Here is a 21279-nt window from a genome sequence, read left to right on the forward strand (position 1 = left end):
CTTCTGTGACCTTGGAAGACACTTAATTTTCCTATCTCACCTTCAGTACCTATAAAAAGGTGATAATACCTGCCTACTACATCTTAGGATTAATTAAGCAGTAAAAAATTGTAAGATGCTAGGTAGCATTGCTACTCCAAGGCTCATGAGATAAAATCCTATGTGGAAAACTGACAGAGAGAAATAATGTTGCTAATGCTTTTCTCATTTTACAGAGCAGCATGTGTCCATAAATGTATGATACACAGACTGTTTTGCATAGTAACAAGCAGCAATACATGGGAATTATACATTAAAGAATCAATAATAAAAGGGAAAAAAACACATATAATTTTTTGGGCAAGCGGCGACGGAACACACCATAACCATAGAGACATTATGCAAGGAAAATAAGTCACTTCACCCTATGAGTTGTCCTTTTAATTTACAACTGATTTAATATTCCCCTCAAATATTGTAGCAATTCAAGGCGACATAGTCATATCCGTCTATGTGTATCATGATGATTCTGAGCTAGTTATATACATAATTTACACACATTTCTTTTCCTTACAAATCAAATAATTGGAGCTGAGTAAGGGGACAGATAAAATTTCACAATTTAAAAAAAAAAAACTTTTGCCCAAAATTTCTGTCCCATCAGATATGTTTGGCTTTAATGGACACACTAATACACGTTGGATGAGTGAAGTATATGTTTTAAAATTTGACAATGATTATCTCAACCTTAACTTTTTCATCTGGAGCTGAATGTTTCTCAAATTTGGCTTAGCTATCGAAATAACCTGTGTTTTCAAATGTTATGCTTTAGGTGTATGAGCAAGAATCACTTTAAATGCCATCACTGCAGATGTTAAGATGGTCGTATGTATAGCAAGGGATAGAAACTATTTTTTAAAGCATGTCAAACACTGTGGGGACATCTCACAGATTTCTCTTATTGAAGATACTCTTATTTTCTTTCTCTTATTCATAGAGGCCTTGTTGCTCCATATTTGGCGTTATTTCATTTACAACATACCTCAATACATTAAGGGCACAAAGGGCTCAATCCTGGAATTGTTGTGGTCCCGATTCACACCTATTCCAGACGAGCACTAAAGCACAACTATAGCCTTATCTGAAGCCAATGGGACGTAAGTACATGCTTAAAGTTATGCACATGCTTAATGTTGTGCTGAATAGATATGGATTTATGCATATGCTTAAGTGTTTTCCTGAACTAGGCCTGTGTAAAGAATTCATGATTGGAGCCACAGTAGAAAGGGATTTCTTAGGGAGGATACCAATCTCTATACAGGGAGTGCATGACTAAGAGCTGGGGGAAAGTGCCTACTACCGTCTACTAAACCTTTGTAGATTCCCATAAAATCTGATTCTACAGTTGCTGAACCTGCATTTGTTCCACTTGTGTAATTCCCCTTGATGTCATGGAAGGCTGAGTACTTAGATGGGCAGGAAATGATGATGGCATAACAGACTGTGTACATTTGCACAGGCAGAGAGCTGGATTTTCATCAGTCACTACAGTATTTAGCCTTAAGGGTGACAGGGTTTGTTCTTGGAAAGGAACACTGGCCATGTGGTTTAGGGCATTGGATGGGGAAACTGATCTGGTCTCAGGGTGGGTCATCACTGCAAAGTGAAGGTGTGATTGTAGCATGGGTAGGCATATCCATGCTAGCTTCACTCTAGCTAACACGAGTAACAACAGTAGTGCAAATGTGGCAGCACCGGCTAACCACGAGTTCAAGCCCTCAGGGGACTCTAGGTATGTACTCAGGGTGCTATCCCTACTGTAGCCCATGCAGCCACATCTACACTGCTATTATCCGTGCTAGCTAGAATTAAAGCTAGCATGGGCGTGCTTACCTGTGCTACAAAGACACTGTCACTTGCAGTAATGACACACCCTGAGGTTGTGCCATAGACTTGCTGGTTGACTTTGCATAGGTGCTTCTCTGTGCCTCAGTCTCCCCTAAAATAGGATAATAAAAGTTCGTGATCTCACTGGGGTGTTCCAAGAGGAAATCCATGAACAGGTGTGAGGCACTCAGACACCATAGTGAGTAGCCTAGAAAAGCCCTTGAATAAATAATACATTCTTGCTACAAACGTGTGGACGGGAGAACAGCTACCAGTTAAAAAAGATAACAGAGCATAGGGAGAGATGAATTATTGGGCCTCTTTCCCTCCCTCCCCCAATTCCTTGAATTGAATCTTTGCTGAGAACTGAAAAAATTGCTTCCTTCCCCCCACCCTCTAATTTTTCATTTTGATATGACTGTTGTGCTTCTGGAATCAACTAGGACCAGGATCAGAAATGTCAAAAAAATGGTTTGCCTTGACTGGAAATATGAAACCCAACATACTTTTTTTAAAGCAAGACTTTCAGCCTAAGAGGTGGTCAGATAAACATCCAGGATGGGATTTTCAAAGCCAGGTAGCTGACTGGAGCCCTAACTGCTGTTAATTACCAGGAGGAATTGAGCACCCAAATCTCTGAGGCAGTTTTGAAAATCCCACCCTCATGCTTTTGGTTCCTTATCCAAACTGAACTACAGGAGGGGGCCATCTGGTCTCAGTACAGCAAAGTAAATGTGGCATCTCTTCAATGGTGCTATTCCCATTTTACACCAGTGTAACTGGAATCAGAATTTGGCTGCAACAGGGAACTCTTTGTTGAGACGGTTTTTCCTAATGCTAAGCAGGTGAAAACATGCCTCTTTTTCTCCCATACGTGTGTAACTATGTAACAGAGCACTGGTCTAAAGGCATGTGCAGTGAGGTGTCTGTTACGAGGCCTGGCTCTTTCAAGCTCAAAGCTATAGTCTGAGGGCACATGAGTAGCACCAATCATGTGAACTACAGGAAACCAGGTATAAGGCTATTCTCCTAGGCCGGAATAACAGACAGGAGAGATCCAGGGTTTGGGGAAGAATCTGAAAGGGATGCTTTACTTGGATCAGATGCATGGCCTGACAGAGTCCCAGGGAATTGGGATTCCCTAGGGTAGTCAGGAAGAGGGCTAATGGATATAGAGTGCAGTAGGGATTGTACTGCAGAGCCTAGAAGGAAAGCGCAGAGTTTCATGTAGCAGAGAGACTACTGAAGCCAAACTGAGGAACGATGGATTATCAAGCCCCCAAGAGGGGAGAGAGGACTACACTCAAAGGGACAGAAGGAATGGACTTATTTGTGAACCAACTGCTTCCCCAAAGAAGCAACTGCTCATATTTATTATGCAAATCTTATAAACCAGACCCCAGGTGGGGATGTTACTTGAACCAAATGGGGTGGAGTGGGGTTGGCTGCATTCAGCAGGTAGCAAAGAAGGGGGAAACTGAGATCGCAAGCAGGGGACCCAGGGGTTAAGATAACCCTGTTACAATTGATTTCACTCACAAAAGCAGGTGAAGGACAACTGAGGAAAGAGGAAGCACAGCAGCAGAAAACTGTATTAAAACACAGAATCGGTGACTGTAGCCAAAGTTATGCTGGAATTACATTTTCTGGCCAATGCCTTCCTATCACTATCATGTGCTTTAACCAGAAAAGACTGCAAACAGGATGACTATCAGAGCAGTTTCCTACAGCCGGTGATGACTGGGGGTATTAGCGGTGTCAACTAAGAACATCTGATCCTGAAATCACTGAAGAACTCAAGCACTAGAGCTATGACATTTCAGACCGAGAATTACAAAAAATAAAGACATGATTTCCAGATAACAATGATTTTTCCTACTGCTTCATTACACCCTCTGTAATCCCCCACCTCCCAGGAAAGCAAAAATACAGGCCATCAATCAGATACCTCCTGGTTCCCGGGTGCCTGAACCTGTTTCTGTGACACTCCGAATGTTACAATTTAAACATAAGCAAAACATGGCTTCCTCTTTCCCTGACAATATCATAAACAATTTCCTCCTGGATTGATACAGGAAGCAGAGATAAGACACCACTGCACAATGTTTGTGAATGCACAGAAAACTGTTTAATTTACAGCACAATGGTGAAACAATCCATTGCAAAGCATGGAAATTCAAAGTTAAGTCTGACACTCTTTCTCAAACTCACCTATGGTGCTTAAGTGTTGGAACATGATGTTACATTAACCATACGCAATGATCTGAGATCCTTGCAAGACCTGAGACCAAAGGGGATGAGTAAAGGGTAGAGGACCAGATCTTCAAGTGGTGTAAATTGGCATAACTCCATTGAAGTCACCGGAGCTGTTGATTTACGTGAACTGAGGATCTGGCCCTCAAAATGCCCAACTTAACTTTGAATTACTGTCCCTTGCTTATGCTATTTTGAGTCACAAGCCTTAATGTTACTGTTCCTCCTGGTTATATTTGTTATGTCACAGAAATAGATGAGGACTGATTCAACAGACAGTAATGCTGGAAATGCTTGCAGATAACATTTCAACTGGAATAGAATCAATGGCACAAATTATAACATTCAGCAATAGTTTAAAGACTGATCCAGATCTTCAGCTGATGTAAACTGAAGTCAATAGAGCTCGTCAGTTTACACCAGCTGAGAATCTGGCCCTAAGACTTTGATGATTGCTACTGTGAACCATGTAAACACTGGGTTTGAAAATAAAGACTTTGGATGCTCCTAATTCCTGGTAACAAAATGAATTACAGATTTCAAATCTCAGACAAATAATTACCAGAAAGTTCTTCATTCAGTCTTCATTCTCTCCTCCTTTCAAACTTGGCATAATAGATTTCTATGCTGGTACCAGGAAAATGCATGCCTGTACTTGCATTTTTCATCAGGGATTAAATATACTCGGGTGTTGTACACACACAGCGCCATTACAATCGATGGGGCTACACCAAATTAAACTGTCTGAAGATCTGGCCCAGGTGAGTGATTTAAATTAATCCCTATTGTGCCAGTTCAACCTTAGCTGAAAAATTCGCTCATGCAATATTCCACTTAAGTGACTTTGGCATCCTTTCAAACTTGCACAATGTCTGAGCGGGTCACATAATATTTTTCATCTACATGATTTTAATAGAGATATATGAATTCTTTTTTCATTAGCTATTTTAGACAACCACCCCCAAAAGAAAAAAAAAACCCAAAACTGAGCAACACTATTGACATCCCACCGAAACATAAATATATAAATTACAATTTATACACGTTTCTTTTAAACGCAGACACATACATTCATGGGCATAACATTGTGAACAGTACACTTAGTGAAGAACAAGCACAGATAGTTTTAGTAAATGTATTTCCAGTTTTGGTGCTTAATGTAATACACTGGGAAGATGATCGCAAACAGGATAGTGACTAATGCTATCCCTGCATTAGCAATTAAAACCAATGCCTGTTCATTAAAATTGCTTTGTTTGGTTGAAACTGGACATAGCTATAGTGGGTGGGGTGATGTGTTAACAAAATCTCTCTTTTTTTGTTACATCGTAAAGCTCTGGAGTTCATTCACATTTGAGACTTTTAATTCAGGGTGGACACATTATCCTCAAGACTTGTCTTTTGTCATTATGTACAAAGGAAAGCGAAATCTTTCATCTTATTGGAGATGTTTCATAAAGAATAGAACCCAGTAGTTTATTTTACATGTCCAATGTGATAATCCAAATACTGTAACACAAAGGGCATATCATCTAAACCACCAGGCTGGGGCAGTGATTTTGGCTAACAGGGTAGGCATGATATATATGGCACAGGCCTACATTTCCAAAGCAGCAGACAAGAATTAGCCATGTGGCTCCCATTACAGTCCCTGGAGGAGCTGAACAATTAAATTCCTCTGCACTTTGAAAATGTAGGAGTTGGTGCCTGAGTATTTTATCTGCCCTGCTATACTTAAAATATATTTTGAAGTTATTTGGGCTATTCAACTACAAAAATATGACCACAAAATGCTTTTTTTTTTTTTTCTTTTCTTTTCTTTTTTTTTTTCTTCAAGAAAACATAGCAGGCTTTCTTAGGTATATAAAACTGTTAATTTTAGATAAAAATACAAACTTCACCTTTACAAAACACATATTTCTGTTGAATACACATAAAGCATAACATTTTACCAAAAATAAAGAATTTTAGGTTTTGTTCAACTATTTGCAGCAAGGGTTTTCCCATGCCACAATGACATTGTACAATGCGGATACAAGAATTTGTACATTTCACATAGCGCCAACATGTGAAATAAAAGTATTTGTATACTGATAAGAATGGCAATTGCTAACACAATATCACTATTAGGCAACTGGCATACGTTTCAAAGAAAAAAAGGATATTTGCATGGATATCCTATGATTTGTTTACACACATCAGGTTTTTTTAAATGCTTTAAATTACGGGGGAGGTTGGGAGACATAAACCAAGAAACGTCTAGAAAATTATGCATAGGTATACCATTTTTATTTTAATATATCTCATTAGTTTGCATCCCACTAGGAGAAATACCATAATGTTTGTGTTCTGCTTACTGTTACACCAGTCTTCTATATGTGTTATTGATAAATGTAGTCCAAGAGATAATAAAAAGCTAGGCAAAGAGTAAAAAGAAAGCTTAATAATCACTTTATGGTGTAAAAAAAAATCCATTTAAGGCTCCCCAGAAGGTATTCTTTTTTGTATAGACTTTAAAACACCACCAAGCAAGGATGTACTGTTTCTATAGTGTTTGCGTGGCATTTGATCATTTGATACATTCCTGCTTTTTTGTGCCTGAAGTCCATTTGTGTCCATCCATCTTCATCAAGAAAGCAGGCACATTTCTTGACATAAAGCACCGTTGACTGCTCTGACAGAAATCCACTATTCACTTAAGATTTTTGTCTTTTTTTTTCTTCTTCTTCTTCCTCTTTTATTTTTGTTTTTTGTTTTGTACTTTTGGTATCCTCCATTCATTCAACTGTCTTTTTATGTTCTTTGTTTGTTTCGTTGTTTTGTGTTTTTTTGGACAGGGAAGCTTCCTATTGTTTCACAGAGTGCTACAATACTTGCTTTGATGTCACATTAAACAAATGTACATTGTCTCTTTGTTCTCATTAAGTGTTCTTTTCAGCCAGTTTTTTTCACATAGGAGAACAAATAAAGTATACAGTCAATAAAGCACCATACATAGTAGGTTCAGGAATGTAACAAACCATGTACATCCATGTCCCAGAGAGAAGTTCTTTTTTTTTTTCTAGCTTATTTCACCTTACATCTGCAGGAGAGAAAAAAGATATAATAACTCCATGATTAGAATCACAGGACCTTTCCTCTTAGATGTCTTTAAAAAAAAACTATTCTGCATGAAATTCACTAACCTGGGACAAGAAGTTCTAAATGCTGTTTTGATTGAGTTTACATGCTGACTTTTAAAGTTGAATTTTACAAAATCTTTGCTTCTATCATACTACTCCCAATAAATACCTGTTAATCTGAAACAGGATATCAAGTTTAGCATTCTTTCAAAAAGATACATCCATATAAATGAAATCTGACATTGGGAGTTCATGTGCAAAAAAAATAAATTAAAAAAAAGTGCTTGAATTATTAAATTCCCCATCATCCAGCAGTTAGATACATTTACTGCAAATTCAAATGAAACCCCACTCACAACACTAGAATCATCTGCAACTGTTGCAGCTCATATGACTTCAGATATTTTAGAAATATAAAATCCATATTTAATTTGGAAACTGTACAGCTGTCACATCAAACTTCGCTAATATGCTGATCAAGCCACTCTTTTGTATTGAGGGGTTTCTTGTTTTTTTTTTTTTTTTTTTTTTTCCTGCATTGTAAACCTTATAAATTTTGATGGCATCCTATTTTTGCATCCTAGTCTTCCTCTGAAAGCCCCCAGACCAATGAAGGTCTTAGCTCTCTGATACAGGGCCTTGTTACAGAAGAACAGGTGTCCTCTTGTTTTGTAAATTATGCAGTGATTCCGATAATTTCAGATGCATATTTAATCAGTCCCCAGTTCGGGCCAAAAAATGTTTGATGGTCATGCATGTAATAAGAGTTGCCATACATACTCTATGCTTTCACAGCCGACTGCTTGGAACATAAACCATTTGTCACCTGGCAATTCAATCATGCATTATAATGGGATGCTTAGACTTCAGAAATCAATAATGAAACAAAAAGCAGAGGAAATGGAACTTGAGATTTCCAAGAAGCTTAAATATTAGCTCCCTCAATAAATAAATAAATAAAATGCAAGAGGAGGAAATAGCTGAAGAATGTAAGATGCTTATGGTGATGTGTAGCTTAAAGGGAAAATACCAAGCAGGTAGAATTATCAAAGCCAATCACATCTAATCTCTTTGCAGCCTTGAAGTAGCAAGTGTCAAGATTTTGAACAGTGATTAAGCTGGAGTGATGATATTTGATTACATTTTCCATTACTTGTGCCATTAGGGTGTTCAGCATATAGGTCCTACCTGATTAGCAAATAGTTCCAGTAGTTTTTATGTTGGTTTTAACCTTTTTCGTTTCCGTTTTTTACCTGTTTGCCTAGGCCTTCCTGTTAACATAAGGGCAGGCTGGTAAAAAGCCCTAAGATAATGCATTTTGTTGAAAACTGACGTAATAAACACTCAGGTTGTTATCTCTCACAGAATACTCACAATCTTTTGCATTACAGGTATTTCTTTATAACTTCTGATTTTGAAATAATGTTTGCATAAGTAGAGTAATTATATAAAACCAAAGCTCCAGTAACCCAAGATGGTGCTGGTGGTGAGAGATCTGCCTTGTAACTACCGTTAGCATATTGTATTCAATATTTGCCTTCAGTCCCTGTAGTTTAGTTAAACTTGCCCTCCATAACATGTTCTCACCTATAACTATGGATATGAATCATTGTCTTCTGCCATTCTGATCATTTCCTTCACACGCCTGATTTTGAACTGACATTCCATTTTTCTCACGTACACACAAGCTTTTCACCTTGAAAATTCAACTGCTTAGTCGTTGTCCACAATAAACATTTTGGAAAGTTGAGGCTGATTAGATAAGATTTTTCATGTATGGAACATAGAACAATTCACAAAAATATGAGAAGCCCCCAATTTTTCCTAAATGTTTTGGTCCAGTCATAACTCAAACTAGCTTGGACTAAAATCATCCAGCTTAAGTTACCTGTTGATGGTCAATGAGAGCGAGTGCACAGGCCTAATTTTTCAGCTCTCCATGTATATTATAACTTCCCGGAGAGGCCTATAGGAGGTTATATGTAAAGCAAAGCATGTCAAGAGAACTTGAAAGCTCTTGTAAGACAAACAGCTAGGTAAATTCTGCTGACATGAGCTTCTGAGTCCAATAAATATAAAACTGCAGTTCATGAGCCTTGCATTTGCTAAGTACCTGCGCTAGTGAGATGTCCTCTGAAGAGGTTAGAATTTTCCCCAGGGGTCTGCAGGACATGGTAACCTCCACCAGGTGCTCTCACCCAAGTTACAGTCTCAGCCAGGCATCTGACAGAAATTGTAACCTCTGCTGGGAAACTGAGGCAAATTAAAGCCAGCACCAAAAATAGCCAGCCAGTTGCTGTCCCACCTCAGTGACATCAGGCCAATGGGCTGCCCACTTCTACACTGCAGAATAAAAATATAAAGGATAAATGGGTAGCCTGGACCTCCTAGGCAAAGGTGTGTCATGGCGGGGAGGAGATAGCAGCAAGAAACTTGCCTAAAACTCAGGCCTGGGGAACCCTTAGCACGTTTCCTATTTGTCAGAAATCCCAAAGCAGGGAAGTTTCACCTATTTACTTTCCTTATAAAAGTTTCCGACACTTTGGGCCTGATTCTCCTGTTCCTAACACCAGAGTAAATCAGCAGTAACTCTACTGAAGTCAGTGGGCCACATCCTCAGCTGGTGTAAACTACCACAGTTCCATTGATATCAATGGAGTTGATCTGCACTAGCTGAGGCTCCGGCACAATGGAGTTATACGGTGCAAGCGAGAGGAGAATCAGGCCTTTTGTAATCAATAGGAGTACAACCTCTGAAAAATCCCTCCTGGCAGAGAGACTCCCCCAGCCCGGTCAGAGTCCCTATGGCAGTGATAGTATCCATGGGCACACACAGAGCTTATTGACCAAAATGTTCCACAGCAAGAGGCCACCCCAAACCCACACCAAGGAAACTGTCAGACAAAAGACTTTCAGATAGAGAATTGTGCCTGCAAATTTTTTTCATGGGAAGTGGGGGGGTGGGAGGGGGTGGGAGAAATGGATGAATGTTACAGTTAAATAATAACAATAAAATGCTCAAAAGTAAGGAAATCAGAAATTAAGGTTCCTGAACCAACCTTAGCTTTCACCCGTAACCCTGCCCATCTGCTAGCTACTACCTAGAGACACCCCGTCCCTCCGTTTATCATTGTCCAACTCCTTCCTAACATAGAGTACAGAAATCCACTCTCCCTGCCGAAACTCTACAGACAAATTTATAAACTAGCTAACCAGCTAGGGCCTGATCCCAAACCCACTGAAGTCAATGGGAATCTTTCCAGTGATTTCAATAGGCTTTGGATCAGGTCCCCTAATCCATATGGAATTAAGACTTGATCCTTCACCAGATCATCCTCCCACTTACATCTAGAAATTATAACATCTTGTGTTTTGGTTGACTGCAATGGAGTTACACAGGCATCAAATTGGAATAACCTAATGGTTTATCAGGCCAACTATTTTCTCAGCAACAGAAAACGCTACTTTATCTCCTGATATAGGCAAGACATCATACAATAACCCCATGTATGTTCTTACTACAGACTGCAGAAAAAAACCCTGCCACAGACAGGCCAAAGATCTACCTGTACCTGTCCTCCCTCTACATTATCCACCATCACCAGCTGCTACACTGACTGCCTCACCCCCGGGGCACCTGCACTCCACCAAGTCTAAAACTGGTGTATGACCCTTTAGGGTGCCCAGTGACCTGGCATAACTTAAAGTAAACTGCTAGGCTGCTGTAATTTACACCAGGGCTGGGCCAAGGCCTAGGCAGCTGCTACGTACCCAGCTTCCTGAATGCCTCCTAGCCCCTGAGACCAGTGGATCTGGGTACAGGAGAGAACCTGGGCCATAGTTTTTATGAAAGCCACTTTGAAAGTAAGTACTTCTTCCCCCACACAGTCATAAAGCCCCTTTTCTGTCATTCATATTCTCAACAAGCCAGGCATACGTTTAACGTGACAACTGGCAACAATCTCTGCAAAGATGGGTAGAGAAATGGAAACCGAATAAAGGCTGCAGTAGGAAACTTAATTTCAAAATTCCTTACTTTTGAACAATTAAATTCTTTCTAAATAAAATGTTCTATTCATTTCAAACTTAGCTTTCCCTTTAGTAAAGTAAATTGTCAGCCTTAACTCTATCTCAAAAGAGTCATTACTCGATAGAATTTACCAGCAAGACACAAATACACCGCTACCTCGATATAACGCGACCCGATATAACACGAATTCGGATATAACGCGGTAAAGCAGTGCTCGGAGGGGGGGGGGGGGCTGCACACTGGTGGATCAAAGCAAGTTCAATATAACGCGGTTTCACCTATAACGCGGTAAGATTTTTTGGCTCCTGAGGACAGCATTATATCGAGGTAGAGGTGTAGTATAACCTTCAAATTAGTTAGGCAAGATTTTTATGTTATGCATTTAACGTTTAATTTAAAGGCTGCACTAAATAAAACTGCTGCAATTTCAACTTTGAATCCAAATTCTTGTATACAACCCAAATCCTGTTTTAATTCCACACCTTTGAAACAGGGGGGTTCTCAGTGGGGTCAATGGGTGCTTTCCCATTTAGTTCAATGGGAACAGGGTTGGGTCCATATTCTTTACTATAAATATAAGTTCCCATCTGATAAAAGTATGTGTACAAAAATAAAAGGATGACGTACCAGTTTCTTCTTCTCGATAATCTGAATTAGAATTTGATGATGTACAGGTGCATTCCATATGCTCTTCTAACCTCACCAGAACTTCTTTTAATTTTGGCTTTTTTCTAACATATTCCACTTTTGCCACCTAAAAAAAAGAATGGTGTTTGTACTTAGACACATTAATACCTAACAGGACTTAAGACAGGTGGTACATATCTATATAAACCACCTCTATCTAGTAGAGCATCAGCTACTTATTTCATGACACATCCTTTATACAAGTTCAGCAGTTCCAAACAGACCAGGTTTTCCCCCCCCAAGAGCTTGATTTCCCATTCATGGGGTTTGAGCAATTCTATATTTCAAGATTTTTTCTAAGTCAAGGTAAAGTTTCATATTCAGTCTCAAATCTGCATTTGTCACTGAATTTACAGATTCTAATATATTTTTCTCTCTACAACATTTCACCAGGGTTATGTTGAACTACCCATTGTTTTTAAGACTAAGGCAAACAGCAAAGACATGGAAAAGCACCAGTGCTGTTTGAGAACCTAGATCTCAATGATATCTCATAAGGGATGCCCTCTCTCTGTCCTATAAGCTTCTTGCAGGAACTCTGGTGAATGAGAGCTCACTTACTTTTAAAGGAGAACTAGGAGGAAAATGAAAAGGAGATTAAAAGCTTTTTTAAAAGTCTTTGCTGAGACACATCCATCTTGCTTGATGTTCTCTCTCTACTGTATGGAAATGTTACCTCTTCAGATACACTGAGTACATATTTCACTAGCATTTAGGTTCCAGGCACATTTCAGGTTCAAGTACAAGTACAGTACAAACAGGTTCTAACACAGTTTGGTGGGCTAGCATGGACCGTATTCTAGCTCAGGAAGAGAGCTAAGATAGAACACAGATTTTAAATCTTCTTCTAACATGCACTGGCCCCATCCATACTGGCCAGCCTAACCTTCTTAGAGCCCTGTGCAACCACCACTGAGATTAAACCTGAGTGAAACCAATATAGATAGGGCCTTGTGCTGAGGGAAGAACCACACCCAAAGGGGAATCTTCTAGCTGCTTTGCTTTTCAACACTGCTCGGCATTAGGGAGACATCCAAAATATGCCTCCCATTTGACTGTAGGGGGCTGTAAACATGGGCTGTCATGGAGAGCAATGAAACCAAACAGTGCGGATACTGTATTATTTTATATAAATTAGAGACAGAGAGAAATCGAGAGACTGGGTCTCTGATCCCATGCACAGCTCAGATGATTGACACACATGTGGTGCTTTGAGGACATAGCACCAGTCAATCTATATATCAATGAAATAGGCAGGGTTGTTAAAAATTATCAGTGTCCAAAATTTTTAATAGACCCTTTTGCTAATGGTGTATGGATTTGTTTGTTGGGAGTTTTAATGCTCCTTGATCTTAACATTGAGAAAACATTGACCTTCTGTCTTTCCAAATGCGGCAAGTCGTTCTCATAACATGGCGGAGGGGGATTATACTTCCCAGCTGTCAGAAACCATCCTTTGACTTTCTGGACACACCTGACCAATGGACATCTGAATGAGAGCAGCAGAAGCCTAGAGTGAAATACTGGGCCCCGTTAAAATCAGTGGGAGTTTTGCCACTGACTTCAACAGAGCCAAGATTTCAAACCTACATTTCAGCCCCCTTTGTCAACAAGATCTGGAGCCTGTTTGCATTTACCCAGCAAACAATAGTTCTGCACGGACAGATGCAGTAGTTAAAATGTCCACATTAAAGACATTTTCTGAGGCTGTCAGATTTCCATACAAAAAGATTTAGAGCTGGCTCTAACATGTCAGAATGCCCTGCTGAAGGGTTAACTATGGGTCACAGCAATATGTTTCCGGCTCTTCTATCAGAGTATAACTCTAGCAAGGCTTAGAATGCAAAGATTTGAAAATATATGGTACATCTGAGTCACCCAGCATCAAAGGATGACTAATCCTTAAAATTCACAATAACAAACAGCGATTAAGACCTCTATAACCAGAGACATAGAAAGAGACCCAGCAATTATGAAATGGCTTTGATATCTGTCATGCTTATTCCAATTGTTGGAATTAACCAGCGTCATCAAAAATGACTTGCCACTAAAACTGTAATCTAACTTTATTTTAGGCCATCTCTATTTTTTTTCCAAATTCAGACAACTATATATACACGCCTTCCACTCCTTACTTTGTACAACACACACTGGAAGATGTAGGAGGAGATACTTAGAGACTCTATGATGATAACCTACTTCACATTGACCAATTAAAAGCTACAGTTTTTAGTGAAGTGCATTGTAAATTAAAACAAACAAAAAAGCAGCCCCCGGACTCCTCTTCCTCCTTCAGGCAACATAAGTGAAGGTTGAAGATTTATAAAGTGCTGTAAACATTCAATTTCTCAAGTTAAAACAACATCAAATACAATTAAATTCTTAAATTTGTGTTGTCTCATAACACCTGCTGCCACCATGGGATCTATGATTAATGCTAAGCTAAAACATTAGGCTCTGAGCCAGATTCTCAGCTGATGTAAAATGCCATAGCTATTTTGACATCACAGGATCCAACTCTAGGTTAGCATTCTTTCCCCCCCTATCCTGTTGCGCGGAAGAGAAGGATAACCACACACTATTGTGTACTCTCCATTGCTTTGACATGGTTAGTCCTCAGCAAGCCACTCATTTCAACATGGGCGTCTTTCATCTTTCTCTAATGCAACAAAACCAAGAACCTTCAACAACAACAAATATTACTTATAAAAACGATGGGGGAGATAAGTTCCATTTGTGGGGGGGTTTAATCTCCCCCTAATATTACATTTAAATAATTGTACCATAATAGGTAGGTTAGGGTCTATGTTTGGTACCTCTATGGTCTCTATTCCACATTCCTATTGTGTGTGAGGAGGGAGAGGGGAGGGAGTGTGGAGAAGAGGGGAAGGCGTGTAAGGGAAAGTTATGTTGCTCAGATAAAAATATCTGGTCTGGTGGGAACACTTGATGGTATCCTCAGCTCCAAGGGGAAGGCAATGTTTCAAATTGTTCAACAGTGATACATAAAGAATGGCAATCAGTTTTCCCAGGCTGGCTGCAATGCAGAATCTCATGGAAATCAGGGACTTGAGCATAGGAAAAAGGCAGGACTCTGGGCATGAAAACCCTGAGAACCCCACCAGCATAATAACAAAATTAATTCTGTACAAGAACTTACAAGAAACCTCTCAGCATGGGAGATGACTTTTATTATAACACTCAACAGCAACAAAGCCCACTTGGATGGTCCCTGTTTAACATACCAGGCATGAAATAAAATCCTGAATTAGGACACTTTTCAGAAATGAAATGACTAACAAAGGCATCCGTTTGCTCTAGCTCAGAAGTGGATTAGCAACGATATGATGGAATGAAGCTCTATGGACCTGGGCAATTCTAAAAATTGCAACTGAGGGGTCAAGTTAAAGAACGAAGACAGAGGTCTGCTGGGTTTTAACTAGACACAAAGAAGTCAGCTGGAGTCAAAGCACAGCTGAGGCAAGGTGCATTTGCCTATAGTAGGTCAAAAAGTCATCGTACAATTGTGTTTTATAGAACAAGAACGATTATAACACTACCTGTTATGGGGTTTGTAATTGTTCTTAAAGGAAGTTAAAGATCAAGTTATTGCCTGGTCCCGTTTCAGAACAAAACAAGAGAATCCTGAAAGATGTAGTCCCCAGAGGGACACTGGGGATTGTATGATGCTGCAAGGCATGGTGGGAAGAAGCATCAGGGAATATAAGGAGCAGCCTTTCCTCAGAAGAGGAGAAACCGGGGAGAGATCAGACCTGATGTCTAGCTCTTCACCAAGAGAGCAGAGGAAACAGCCTGGAAGAGGCTGTGGCAAGGACCTAGGAGGAGGTCTAGTGAAAGAAACCCAGGGTAGTGACAAAGCACATGAAGGAAAAAGTATAGGGTAAAACAGTATTGGTGAGGGTTTGAGGCCTGATTTTGGCTACACAATTAGAGACTCAGACTGGTGCTTCCAGAAAGAGTAGGAGGAAGTCCCTTTTTCACACCCCTACATGAATGGGGAGAGAGCTGTGACCCATGGTGGACCAAGGAAGGAGCCATTTAGCCCTGAATCACAGGAAAAGAGAATACTTAGTCCAGTGAGGACAGAGGATCTGATTAGCTTTGCCTCAGGATGGAGGATTGTTGGGAGGACCAGAGGACCATTTTGCTTTGGATTCGTGTGGTTGCCCTGGAAGGGGAGGACTTTTGTTTTGGCTGGAAGCACTAAACCTACTTCAGAGGGAAACTATGGCCTGGCCCTGGACACTGGCAGGGACACTGAAGAGATAAGAACCCACCACACTCCTCAAGAAATGCTTTGTTATAGATGGATTCTTGCTACCTAGACATCCACGGCCCTAAACCATACATGTGTGACACCATGGACAGCCTACCAGGATACGCATAATTAGTCCAGAAGGCCTTGCTGGCAGAGGAACTACTACAGTTCCATTGCACAGTGTAGAGGAGGCCAGATAGGGGAGCCATGCAGGCTATTCGGGTGTAGGCTTGCTGGATTTACTGCTGTAGGGACTCAACAGCCACTGACCCCTGCATGTGATGGGGGATACAAAGACTGTGAAGGCTATTGTCACAGTTACCGGGCTAGCTGCACCTCTGTTTCCTTTCTGGTCTCACTGGGTGCATCTGCTCTCTACTATACTATACTAGTTCTTATACTGTACTCATCACCATAGTATCTGAACACCTTCCAGTAGTGCACCTAGCAACACATATCTGTCATGTATCCCAGTCTTCATACCTTAACCCATGGCGGAGTGGAATTCTGCATTTCTCCATCTCTTACACCAGGCCCTGGGCTACAACACTCTGTGGATCAACCATTCTTACCCAGCAGGTCTAACTGAACTTGGGTCCCTGCAGTTCTTTCCTTCAGGAGTCTAGTGATATCCAGGGATCAGACAGCCTTCTTAAAACCAAAGCATTGTTTCTTTTAACAGAAGGAACAAGACATTTCAAGAAAAAAAAATTTAAAACAAGAAACACTCTATCTGCTTGCTTGTCTTACCTAAAGACTTATCATCCTTTGACGGTAACCAAGGCAGATACCCCCATCAGGTCCCCACATTTCAGTCTGCTTCTCCTGAGCAACTACCCCTTTCTCTTGAGGAAGTGCTCCTTTTTAATCAGCGAGAGTTCTTTTGATCTCGTGCATATCTGCCCTTTCCTACCCTGGCACTGTCTCTGAATGACTCTCAAGTGTTGGTTTGCTGAGAAATGACTTATCCTGGGCTACATTTTCCCTTCCTGCTTGTCTTTCCCAACAACCCCCTGTTAAATTACACCAGCATATCCATACAGTAAACATCCCATTAACCAGCTCAATGTGCAATATTCATAAATTAATGCACAGCAGCTCCAAATCCATCACAGCTATTACAGCTGAAGTAGAGGATAAGGATAGTGGATGGAGCCCTTCTGCTATTGCTCCACAGACGGGGAAGGAAGATTGCTGCCTGCTGTTCCTGCAGAGATCCCTAGCACCCAGCTCAGCTACTCAGGCTTGGCACTGGGAACAGGATTTACTCCCTAATGTCCACATCTGCTGTCTTGGCTAGGAACACACCGGCAGATCTGCTGAATGAAAAGATGTGGTTTTTTTCATGACTGCTATTGGGTTGACCCAGTTAAGTAAACTTCAGGAAATGCCAAACAAAGGGATATTCCAGGTCCTTGGGTTGGTTAAATACTTCATCTACCTGACATATTTCTGGAACGAATATAAAAGGGCCCCACAGTATGCCAACATTTTTATGGCTGACTTAGAACAACGCTTCCTTAGCTCTTGTCCCCTAACGGCCCTACTCTACTTGCGCTACATTGATGATATCTTCATCATCTGGACCCATGGAAAAGAAGCCCTCGAGGAAATCCACCATGATTTTAACAATTTCCATCCCACCATCAACCTCAGCCTAGACCAATCCACACAAGCAGTCCATTTCCTAGACACTACTGTGCTAATAAGCGATGGTCACATAAACACCACCCTATACCGGAAACCTACTGACTGCTATACTTACCTACATGCCTCCAGCTTCCATCCAGGACGCACCACACGATCCATTGTCTACAGCCAAGCTCTAAGATATAACCACATTTGCTCCAATCCCTCAGACAGAGACAAACACCTACAAGATCTCTATCAAGCATTCTTAAAACTACAATACCCACCTGCTGAAGTGAAAAAACAGATTGACAGAGCCAAAAGAGTACCCAGAGTATGCCTCTGATGAAGAGGGCTGTAGCCCATGAAAGCTTATGCTCAAATAAATTTGTTAGGCTCTAAGGTGCCACAAATACTCCTGTTCTTTTTGCATAAAACCAATGGAACCTCTAAGCATTATGAATTGAGTTTTGTTGCGGCAACATGCACAGTCAGAGAAAATACTTCCACAACTGACATTAAAAAAAAAAATCACACTCCACCAGCTGGCACTAGGGAGCGATTGGATTCCTTGCCATGTGCTAATCACAGAGGAATTCCCAAAGTCAAAATTCTGCAGGACTGAGCAATCTGCTTTTGCACCATGGTTCAGAGTTTGCAGCAGCCTGGTCAGAAAAAAGAACGAGTACTTGTGGCACCTTAGAGACTAACACATTTATTGGGGCATAAGCTTTCGTGGGCTACAGCCCACTTCATCGGATGCATGTAGTGGAAAATACAGTAGGAAGAAATATATTCACACAGAGAACATGAAAACATGGGTGTTGCCATACCAACTATAACGAGGCTAATCAATTAAGGTGGGCTATTATCAGCAGGAGAAAAAAAACTTTTGTAGTGATAATCAGGATGGCCCATTTCCAACAGCTGACAAGAAGGTGTGAGTAACAGTAGGGAGAAAATTAGCATGGGGAAATAGTTTTTACTTTGTGTAATGACCCATCCACTCCCAGTCTTTATTCAAGCCTAATTTAATGGTGTCCAGTTTGCGAAAGCTTATGCCTAAATAAATTTGTTGGTCTCTAAGGTGCCACAAGGACTCCTGTTCTTTTTGCTGGTACAGGCTAACATTGCTACCACTCTGAAACCCGGTCAGAAAAGATACTCAGCGGTTCAGTAAAAGAAGCGGCAAACACTTCAAGTCTGCTACAATTCCTGAATCCTCGAGTATGTTAGCATAAAAATACAAGCAATAGAACTTGTGCTTATAAGCACCTGCGGGTCAACAAGGGAGAACGACTTTAAAACAGGCATTTCATTTCAATCAAACGGATGTTCTTTCATGCTAGGTATGAATAGATTGTTTAAGACATATTCCCGTGGGGAAAGGGAGACCCATCCGACATAGGTGCTCTCTGTGTTGCCACTTCTCAGACCCTGCGTTTTGTTGATCGCTCAGCGAGGAAAGAGATTCCATTGTATCAGGTGGCTTTTTTTCAAGCTAAGAATAAAGGATCACGCTGTGACTCTGTGACTCTTAAAACCATTGGCTGCATTTGGAGGTAGGGAGATTTCAGAGGGGCCTGAAGGCAGAGGGAGCCCCAAAGGGAGCATATCTTGGAGTGTGAGCTCTATCACCCTCTGCAAGGGTGCAGCCTGTGCCCGGCTGTATTAATGCCAGCCAGATCCACTGGCTCATGCAGAAGTGGAGAAAGGTCAAAGCACCCCTGTCCCCCTGCCCCTTTGTGGGAGACCAGTGCCACCAGCAGTGCTGGCCCAGAGCACTGCTTTGCTCCCCAGCTAGACTGCAGCAGTCCCCTGCCTGGTACACAAGGGGTCTCATCCAACGCTCACTGAAGTCTATGGGAGGCTTTCCATTGACCTCAATGGCCTTAGGATCAAGTCCAAGGAGAGGAAGGTCCCTAATGCCTGCACACACCTTCATTGCACCTGCATGAAGTCCTTGCATTCCAGCTCTGACTTACTGATAAATGATAACTTTGTCCACAAGGGCATAAAGAAACCTCCTTTGCTTTGGCCTGTGAGATAATACGTCTGCAAACCCACTCACTGACCTTTCTGGGTGGACATTTTTGCAGTGTGACTAGGCATGCTATGATCTCACCACCTTGTCAATGAAAGGGGAAGGAGGGAAGCCCTTTCAGTCCTAATCAAAAGAGCGCTTTTATCCCGCCTGACATCATGGAAAAAACAAGAGAGCTCTCAACTGCATTCCAGGAATAACCCAGACAAGCCCCCCAAAAGAACTCCTACCTTTCCTGGGACCCTCATGTTGGGCTTTGCTAGATAATGGCATGTACACCCACTGAGCTCTAAATACAGGATTTCCAAAAGGCTCATCCGACAATTAATTATATCAAAGCCTACAAGAGAAGCCGACTCTGGAGGAAACAAATACAGATTCTGTTCAGAGATTTCTAATGTGACTGTGGGGTCAGTGGGCAACCTCGACAATGAGCATCCTGTTTCTGTTTGACCTCCTGTCCTTCTTGCTACTTAATTACTGTTTGGAGCAGGGGACTTGCCTTGGAATTTTCTGAAGAACTGGCCGACATGTATATCGATACCATTGGTGTCAACTTATTAATGCTGCCATAAAAATCATCTTGCCTGATAGGGTTACTTTTAACTTACCCCAGTAATAAAATGAATGTAATCCTGAAGGCACCAATGCTGCATCACTGAACTGTGTGAGACAGTGAGGCAGATTCCTTGGTGCAGTAATGGTGGGGAGATGACAACCCCAGCACTGACATAACTTAAAGCTGCTGCCTAAGTTTTAAACTCTATCACTGGCTTACGTTCCCTAATACATCCTATGCCAGCGGGGGACTGCTGTGGCAGACTACCCAGCTCACTCACTCCCTGCCCCCTACAGTTCAGTGGGAGATGGAGGGGTGGAGACTAGGTTGTGGTACAGATGCACCAGCAGGGAATTCTCATCAGCCAGGGAAATTCTCTGCTCAGCATATGCGGCCTGATTTTCACCTCTTTGCACCATGTCAGCCTATTAACGATCGAATCTGGCCCAGAGAACTCAATGGAAGCAGGACTGGGCCCAAAGATGATAGCATTGCACTCACCAGTGACATCATGGTTACAGGTAGGGAGGCACTTTCATTCTAAGTCTCTATTTTAAATGGCTTCAACTTTGGGGCTTAGACTTCTCCACTTTGTTCTCAGCCCAGCATTTAATTGTGTTGTCCCTGATTTTTTTTTTTTAATTATATTTGCAAAGAGTATCAAGATCCACAAAGGAATGATGCCATGTAAGTGTAAAGTATAATTATTTTTGGAAAGACTGAAAAAATCTGTTCAGATGTTTTCCAGCTTATCAGAGTGTGAAACTGTTCTTCACCCATTTAAAAAACTTCTGCTCAGACACTTTTTTG

At 41.1% G+C, this 21279-nt stretch overlaps 1 protein-coding gene across 4 annotated transcripts in view; it reads right to left on the reverse strand.

Annotated features, from left to right (window-relative positions):
- Positions 1–411: 411 nt before the first annotated feature.
- Positions 412–21279, reverse strand: part of PDGFA (platelet derived growth factor subunit A) — a 35253-nt gene continuing 14385 nt past the window's right edge. Inside the window, exons 5-8 of one of the 4 annotated variants that reach the window (XR_008446395.1) lie at positions 11899–12025; positions 8430–8512; positions 7305–7418; positions 412–7201 (exon numbers count right to left, since the gene is read on the reverse strand). Coding sequence is in view for 2 of the 4 variants with exons in the window: in XM_054041071.1 (XP_053897046.1) it covers positions 8457–8512; positions 11899–12025 (183 nt within the window). In the remaining 2 variants the exon portion in view is untranslated. The remainder of the gene's footprint in view (positions 7202–7304; positions 7419–8429; positions 8513–11898; positions 12026–21279) is intronic. The other 3 variants (XR_008446396.1, XM_054041071.1, XM_054041072.1) reach the window with 3 other exon arrangements.

Source organism: Malaclemys terrapin, chromosome 10, assembly GCF_027887155.1.
Source record: "Malaclemys terrapin pileata isolate rMalTer1 chromosome 10, rMalTer1.hap1, whole genome shotgun sequence".
Classification (NCBI taxonomy): domain Eukaryota; kingdom Metazoa; phylum Chordata; order Testudines; family Emydidae; genus Malaclemys; species Malaclemys terrapin.